This window comes from Cygnus olor, chromosome 2, assembly GCF_009769625.2.
Source record: "Cygnus olor isolate bCygOlo1 chromosome 2, bCygOlo1.pri.v2, whole genome shotgun sequence".
Taxonomy (NCBI): Eukaryota; Metazoa; Chordata; class Aves; order Anseriformes; family Anatidae; genus Cygnus; species Cygnus olor.
The window spans coordinates 55,703,334-55,711,799 of NC_049170.1; the positions used below are offsets into that span (position 1 = coordinate 55,703,334).

The 8,466-nt window shown below is 53.8% G+C and overlaps 2 protein-coding genes across 2 annotated transcripts; both read left to right on the top strand.

Moving 5' to 3' along the window:
- The first annotated feature begins 309 nt into the window (after positions 1-309).
- On the top strand, positions 310-3,563 carry LOC121065360 (coiled-coil domain-containing protein 81-like). The gene is made up of 4 exons (XM_040548163.1): positions 310-507; positions 1,830-1,891; positions 2,443-2,599; positions 3,212-3,563. Exons 1-4 carry the CDS (start codon positions 447-449, stop codon positions 3,277-3,279), a joined length of 348 nt encoding a protein of 115 aa, XP_040404097.1. The 5' UTR covers positions 310-446; the 3' UTR covers positions 3,280-3,563.
- Positions 3,564-5,061: 1,498 nt separating this feature from the next.
- LOC121064377 (coiled-coil domain-containing protein 81-like) lies at positions 5,062-8,239 on the top strand. The gene is made up of 4 exons (XM_040545754.1): positions 5,062-5,342; positions 6,665-6,726; positions 7,279-7,435; positions 8,049-8,239. The coding sequence occupies exons 1-4, from the start codon at positions 5,282-5,284 to the stop codon at positions 8,237-8,239; spliced, it is 471 nt and encodes a 156-aa protein (XP_040401688.1). The 5' UTR covers positions 5,062-5,281.
- The last annotated feature ends 227 nt before the right edge of the window (positions 8,240-8,466 follow it).

Sequence of the window (8,466 nt, forward strand, 5' to 3'; positions counted from 1 at the left end):
TTTTGTCAGGTCTGTGTGTTGGTCTAGTTTGCTTTCTGGTTTTTGGTTTTGGGGAAAGAAACCCACCAGCAGTTACAGCCCGTGAGCAGTTATGGCCTGGGGAAAGCCCTCATGGTCAGGAGACAGTGAGGTGGGGGCAGCTCCCCCAAATGCCCCCTGCAGCCCCTACCTGCTACAGGGTCCCCCCTGGGCAGCGCCTGGGCAGGGGCGCTGCAGCCCCTCTGTGACACGGTCTGGGGTCACAGTGCAACAGTCCCACCTCACAATGGTGACTGCCACCTTTTAACCAGGGGCCGCTGCACGTCCTCCCACTTGTCCCTGAGAGGCCGAGGGGACTCCAGGCACTCTCCAGGGAGTTGCTCTTGCCACTGCTCTGCTTTGGAGGAGCTGCTCTGCAGTGAGGAGGAGAAGGTGGCGAGAGAGGCCACAGCAGGGGTGGAACTGAGATGGCAAAATACTTCTCAGGGCCTTGCATGCCTCCAACAACTGAGAAGCTCTTAAATTCTGGTAAGGCCTTCAGGCCCAATTTCACGAGGGTTGTCAGGGTCAATGACATCTCTGAAAACTGGTGTGGACCCCCTGAGGCCAGTGGGGGTGGCTGGGAAGGCCTGGTGTCTGCAGGAAAGGGCCACCTTGACCATGCCAAAGGGCTGAGGGACCGACTTGGCAGCCGGGGTCTGGGGCTTTTTTCCTGACCCGGCCCCTGTGTTCCCTATGGCACCCCAGGCAGAAGTTGCCAGTCCTGAGGGTTGCTCCTTGCCTGGCAGTGGGCACTGCCCACCCTGAGCTCTTGGCTGGCTGGAGGAGCTGGAGGGGTCTGTGGGCTGTGCAGCGTCGCTGTGCTGGGAGGTGCGACGTGGGGAAGCTGCACCTATATCTGCATATACTCACGTGTTAAAGCTCCTCTGTCCACTTCCATGACTAGAAGTAAAAGACTGGGGGAGATACACTACCGAAGGACAATTGTATGCAACTGCAGAAGAGTCAGTTGATAGGGTAGATTCTTAAACATAGAAGATACACCTATTTTTATTGAGAGAATCATTCCTTATGAGAGTTTTATTACCACAACATCCGCAGCATATCAAACTCTCTGATGAAATAGTTTTTGCCCCAAAGAAATGGCAAATCTCCTGCCACTCGTCACTGCCTCAAGCAGACCACAACAGTAGTACTTCTGCAAAACTGTTTACTTGAAAAGAGCAGTGGCAAAAGTAGAATGTGCTGACTGAGGTTGAATATGCCCCATTCACTTCAGTCAAAGAGCACACGACAGAGAAATGACAGCAAATACAGCTCTTCTGAGCACCCTGAAAGCCACCCAAAAATGCCGTGAGGAAGCAGGCTACATATGTTCCCCACTTCTCTCCTCTGCCAAACCGTAACATGCTTTTAACAGGTAGCTTTGCCTCTGGGACATCTTATGTGAGACCACTAAGTTCTGCGCTCTCCGATATATTCCTCCTTTTCTGAGCACGTTTTTGCTGACACCAGTCAATACACAGGGGACATGGGGAAGCTGCTCCCTGCTGGGGACACACCAGGGCCTGCCCTGAGCCTTCTAGAGTCCCATGGAGCACAGCACCGTGCCCTCACTGGTGCGACAGTCCGCTGCCAGGTTGGCCTTGAGGGTGGGTCACACGTGGAAAGCTGCACCTGAAAGGCAAGGAGCCCTCTTTGGGGCAGCCTGAGGAGTCCTGCAGCCTCTGCTGGGCTCTAGAGAATGCAGCTGAAGAGTTCAAAATGCATCGGTCCTTGGATAGCTGTGTGCTGAGTGGCTTTAATGTTGCTGTCGGAGAGCATGACGTGTCTTTTCCTTGGTTTTCCAGAGCTCGCTAAGATTTGGGCCAGCGCCTCCTATTACCTGAGTCAACAGCTGGCTCTCCACCAGGTGGGACTTGCCTCTTCTTCCCTCACACCCTGATGTTCCATGAAGCAATGAGAGCCCTTTGTCATCGAGTGCAGTTATTCTTCCCTCCTTTGGAAGCAGGACCAATGCCCCAGAAGGCCTCAGTAATGCACTGCTGGGCCACGGACTAGCTCCGCTGTCAATTCAGATGTACTGTGAGGTCCAGGCTCGGATTTCAGAAAAAGGGCTGGACTTTTCCTGAGGCTTCCTGAGCCCCCCATTGCCAGAACTGATTACCAAACTGGGCCGGGGTACTACTTCAAGGGTAGTTCCAAGTATGGGAAGGCCCCTTGTATCTTACTGAGCCAAAGGACGTGTGTCGGCGTTTCCTGCACTACCTGGCTCTTCCTTGGGGAAGGGGGGTGAGAGGGAAAAGTCCAGGCCCTCTACGTCTTCTCCCAGCTCTCCAAGGAACCCATCTTGCTCAGTTGTATCTCAGGTGTGGACAGGGCACAAAGCTCCCTCCCCGCTCTCTGGCAAGTCATCTCTTTGTCCCTGCAAAGCTTCTTCTGATCCACCCTCTTCTGTTTCAGGCTGTCCGCATTCCTAGCCTTGGAACATTCACAGTTGTCACAGAGCAAGTAGCCAGCCAGAAAAACGACATCGTGACTGTTGAGAGACCCATGTTTCATCTGGCTAAGGCTATTGTGCACAACCATGACCTCCGATACGACTACATAGACGTTCCAGGTAGGACGACTGAGGACTGAAAGAGGTGTTTGCCCTTGCAGCAGAATGCGAGAGCTGTGCTCTGCTGTCCACCGGTGACGCAGCCGAGTGCCAAACTCCTGGCGCAGCCTGAGAAAAGCTCGTCAAAGCGAGCCTGGTGTGAAACGGACCCAGTCTCTCTAACTGCTTTAAATAGTCACCAGATGACAGTGCAGCATAACAGCACGCTCTCTTTGACCTGCTTCAACAACAGGTTTTACTCCAGTTTTATTGGAAACGTGTCTTCTTGCCCCATGGTGTTTCAACTCTTGCTCCCACCTTCTGCTGTACTAGGCCTCGCACAGGCAAATGCCAGAGCTCTTCTTGGCTCTCAACACCTCTTTGCGAGCAGAAAAAGCAGGCACCAGGAACTTGGGTCCGTGGATCGGAGCGTTCCTGTCTAATGATTAGGAGCACACTGTGCGTGGACATGACTGCCATGGCCTGGCACCATTCAGCTTGCCATGGGTCCTAGCACCTTTTTCCCCGCCTCATCCTGCAGTCAGGGATCTGCTTCCTGCCAGTTCTGACCTTTGATTTTAGCCAGCTTAGCAGCTCTCTAAGTGCACGTGCTCCTCTTCCCTTGTTTTCCAGGCCACCTGCATTTTGAGGAACTGCCGTACGCTCAGATCGCCTCAGAAACAATGTCTCTGAGAGCTTAGTGCGGCTTTGCGTAGAAAGGACCACGCGTCTCTTCTGTGTCTGCATAGAGGACAGGCAGAACATTGCCTTCCTTTGGAGAGACGTTGGCATGCTGATCATCGAGGGCAAGGACGTTAAAATGAAATTCTATGAAGACTTTCTGAAAAAAGCTGAATGGGACAACAAATGCTTTGCAAGCTCTTCTCAGGGTAGGATTTTCATTTTCCCAGCACTACCCATGGTTCTTCTGAAGTGCCTTCCAGGGACTGGGTGGCTGCTTTCTCCTGGCCTGTCGTGCTTCTTCAGCCAGATAGATTAAAAAGACTACTCCTTGGATATATTCCCATAGTAAAGCTCTTTTATTTTCATGACTACAAACCACAGACCACGAGGCCATCCAGGCTGCTAATGGCGGCACTTCATTCTGTTCAATAAAGCTTTGTTTCCAAAGCGCTCTGGGTCTTTCCTTGGTGGCTGTCCACCCTGCACTTTGCAGCGGATGAACTTTGGTGGAGCAGGGAAAGGCCAGCACGGGAGGGAGGGCTTGACTGTCAGTCCGGCTCCCAGGGCAGCTCTCTACCAAGGCCAAAGCTGTACCTGCTCGCCTGCAGCTCTGCTCTTGGTGGCCAGCACACTTCCCGCTGCTGGCTGGTCCCTGGCCGCATGCCCTGCTGCGGCTGCAAATCCCTGCTTGGAAGGGACTCTGCAGGGAACAGGAGGAAGAGGAAGAGAAGCAGGCTTTTGCCTGGGGCAGCTCTGGGCACCAGTCCCCTCGCAGGTCAAAACTGTCTGGAGGCTTGCAAAGCCAGGGTGCTCTGGGGTGCCCAGGCCAGCACTGCCAGGGGTACCCAGAGCTGTGCAGGCACCATGCTGTGCCGCGGGAGCAGCTTTTTCAGTCAGGTAGATAGTTTCACTCCCACTTGTCCCTGAGGGGCCTTTTGTTCCACACCTCCTTGTCAGAAAGACAGGGAGGAGCACAGGGGAGATGAGCAGACCTCCAAAAGCTCCTCTCCAGACACCTGGGTCAGGACAATGCTCTCAGCAGCAGGCTTGAGAGCGGGCTGTGCAACAGGAGGGAAGGCACCCCAAAGCTGCTGGCTGCTGGGCACCCACACCCTGCCTGGGCTCTGCGGGTGCTCCAGGCCAGCAGTGGCAGTGGCTGCAGCTGCAGCGGGACCCGGACCCCTGCAGGCAGCAGCAAGGCACTTCCCCGATGGTCCGGAAAGGCTCTGGCTGCAGAGGGGCTGCCGCGGTGCTGGTAGTGGCACTGCTCATCCTGCACGTCCCAGCTGAGGGGCTCCTTGGGCTCCCTGGCACTGTCACAGTGAGCAGCTGAAAAGAGAGGTGGCCGCTTCCACAACATCCCCCTTAACGTTGCTAGCAGATCCATGGCTGAACCAGGCAATGTCTGTGCTCGAAAGGTGAGATGTTCATCAGGTGGGGCTTCCTTGGCCCAGGCAGCCTTAATGGCTGTAGGACAGAAAGCAGAGCTCCACCTGTGGTGCCTGTAGTTTCTCCATAGGCTGTCAATTAGTGTGCCTGGGAGGCTTCTTTCTTCTTGTTGTCTCCATGTCTCTTTTGTCAGGTCTGTGTGTTGGTCTAGTTTGCTTTCTGGTTTTTGGTTTTGGGGAAAGAAACCCACCAGCAGTTACAGCCCGTGAGCAGTTATGGCCTGGGGAAAGCCCTCATGGTCAGGAGACAGTGAGGTGGGGGCAGCTCCCGCAAATGCCCCCTGCAGCCCCTACCTGCTACAGGGTCCCCCCTGGGCAGCGCCTGGGCAGGGGCGCTGCAGCCCCTCTGTGACACGGTCTGGGGTCACAGTGCAACAGTCCCACCTCACAATGGTGACTGCCACCTTTTAACCAGGGGCCGCCGCACGTCCTCCCACTTGTCCCTGAGAGGCCGAGGGGACTCCAGGCACTCTCCAGGGAGTTGCTCTTGCCACTGCTCTGCTTTGGAGGAGCTGCTCTGCAGTGAGGAGGAGAAGGTGGCGAGAGAGGCCACAGCAGGGGTGGAACTGAGATGGCAAAATACTTCTCAGGGCCTTGCATGCCTCCAACAACTGAGAAGCTCTTAAATTCTGGTAAGGCCTTCAGGCCCAATTTCACGAGGGTTGTCAGGGTCAATGACATCTCTGAAAACTGGTGTGGACCCCCTGAGGCCAGTGGGAGTGGCTGGGAAGGCCTGGTGTCTGCAGGAAAGGGCCACCTTGACCATGCCAAAGGGCTGAGGGACCGACTTGGCAGCCGGGGTCCGGGGCTTTTTTCCTGACCCGGCCCCTGTGTTCCCTATGGCACCCCAGGCAGAAGTTGCCAGTCCTGAGGGTTGCTCCTTGCCTGGCAGTGGGCACTGCCCACCCTGAGCTCTTGGCTGGCTGGAAGAGCTGGAGGGGTCTGTGGGCTGTGCAGCGTCGCTGTGCTGGGAGGTGCGACGTGGGGAAGCTGCACCTATATCTGCATATACTCACGTGTTAAAGCTCCTCTGTCCACTTCCATGACTAGAAGTAAAAGACTGGGGGAGATACACTACCGAAGGACAATTGTATGCAACTGCAGAAGAGTCAGTTGATAGGGTAGATTCTTAAACATAGAAGATACACCTATTTTTATTGAGAGAATCATTCCTTATGAGAGTTTTATTACCACAACATCCGCAGCATATCAAACTCTCTGATGAAATAGTTTTTGCCCCAAAGAAATGGCAAATCTCCTGCCACTCGTCACTGCCTCAAGCAGACCACAACAGTAGTACTTCTGCAAAACTGTTTACTTGAAAAGAGCAGTGGCAAAAGTAGAATGTGCTGACTGAGGTTGAATATGCCCCATTCACTTCAGTCAAAGAGCACACGACAGAGAAATGACAGCAAATACAGCTCTTCTGAGCACCCTGAAAGCCACCCAAAAATGCCGTGAGGAAGCAGGCTACATATGTTCCCCACTTCTCTCCTCTGCCAAACCGTAACATGCTTTTAACAGGTAGCTTTGCCTCTGGGACATCTTATGTGAGACCACTAAGTTCTGCGCTCTCCGATATATTCCTCCTTTTCTGAGCACGTTTTTGCTGACACCAGTCAATACACAGGGGACATGGGGAAGCTGCTCCCTGCTGGGGACACACCAGGGCCTGCCCTGAGCCTTCTAGAGTCCCATGGAGCACAGCACCGTGCCCTCACTGGTGCGACAGTCCACTGCCAGGTTGGCCTTGAGGGTGGGTCACACGTGGAAAGCTGCACCTGAAAGGCAAGGAGCCCTCTTTGGGGCAGCCTGAGGAGTCCTGCAGCCTCTGCTGGGCTCTAGAGAATGCAGCTGAAGAGTTCAAAATGCATCGGTCCTTGGATAGCTGTGTGCTGAGTGGCTTTAATGTTGCTGTCGGAGAGCATGACGTGTCTTTTCCTTGGTTTTCCAGAGCTCGCTAAGATTTGGGCCAGCGCCTCCTATTACCTGAGTCAACAGCTGGCTCTCCACCAGGTGGGACTTGCCTCTTCTTCCCTCACACCCTGATGTTCCATGAAGCAATGAGAGCCCTTTGTCATCGAGTGCAGTTATTCTTCCCCCCTTTGGAAGCAGGACCAATGCCCCAGAAGGCCTCAGTAATGCACTGCTGGGCCACGGACTAGCTCCGCTGTCAATTCAGATGTACTGTGAGGTCCAGGCTCGGATTTCAGAAAAAGGGCTGGACTTTTCCTGAGGCTTCCTGAGCCCCCCATTGCCAGAACTGATTACCAAACTGGGCCGGGGGTACTACTTCAAGGGTAGTTCCAAGTATGGGAAGGCCCCTTGTATCTTACTGAGCCAAAGGACGTGTGTCGGCGTTTCCTGCACTACCTGGCTCTTCCTTGGGGAAGGGGGGTGAGAGGGAAAAGTCCAGGCCCTCTACGTCTTCTCCCAGCTCTCCAAGGAACCCATCTTGCTCAGTTGTATCTCAGGTGTGGACAGGGCACAAAGCTCCCTCCCCGCTCTCTGGCAAGTCATCTCTTTGTCCCTGCAAAGCTTCTTCTGATCCACCCTCTTCTGTTTCAGGCTGTCCGCATTCCTAGCCTTGGAACATTCACAGTTGTCACAGAGCAAGTAGCCAGCCAGAAAAACGACATCGTGACTGTTGAGAGACCCATGTTTCATCTGGCTAAGGCTATTGTGCACAACCATGACCTCCGATACGACTACATAGACGTTCCAGGTAGGACGACTGAGGACTGAAAGAGGTGTTTGCCCTTGCAGCAGAATGCGAGAGCTGTGCTCTGCTGTCCACCGGTGACGCAGCCGAGTGCCAAACTCCTGGCGCAGCCTGAGAAAAGCTCGTCAAAGCGAGCCTGGTGTGAAACGGACCCAGTCTCTCTAACTGCTTTAAATAGTCACCAGATGACAGTGCAGCATAACAGCACGCTCTCTTTGACCTGCTTCAACAACAGGTTTTACTCCAGTTTTATTGGAAACGTGTCTTCTTGCCCCATGGTGTTTCAACTCTTGCTCCCACCTTCTGCTGTACTAGGCCTCGCACAGGCAAATGCCAGAGCTCTTCTTGGCTCTCAACACCTCTTTGCGAGCAGAAAAAGCAGGCACCAGGAAACTTGGGTCCGTGGATCGGAGCGTTCCTGTCTAATGATTAGGAGCACACTGTGCGTGGACATGACTGCCATGGCCTGGCACCATTCAGCTTGCCATGGGTCCTAGCACCTTTTTCCCCGCCTCATCCTGCAGTCAGGGATCTGCTTCCTGCCAGTTCTGACCTTTGATTTTAGCCAGCTTAGCAGCTCTCTAAGTGCACGTGCTCCTCTTCCCTTGTTTTCCAGGCCACCTGCATTTTGAGGAACTGCCGTACGCTCAGATCGCCTCAGAAAACAATGTCTCTGAGAGCTTAGTGCGGCTTTGCGTAGAAAGGACCACGCGTCTCTTCTGTGTCTGCATAGAGGACAGGCAGAACATTGCCTTCCTTTGGAGAGACGTTGGCATGCTGATCATCGAGGGCAAGGACGTAAAATGAAATTCTATGAAGACTTTCTGAAAAAAGCTGAATGGTACAACAAATGCTTTGCAAGCTCTTCTCAGGTAGGATTTTCATTTTCCCAGCACTACCCATGGTTCTTCTGAAGTGCCTTCCAGGGACTGGGTGGCTGCTTTCTCCTGGCCTGTCGTGCTTCTTCAGGCCAGATAGATTAAAAAGACTACTCCTTGGATAGATTCCCATAGTAAAGCTCTTTTTTTTCATGA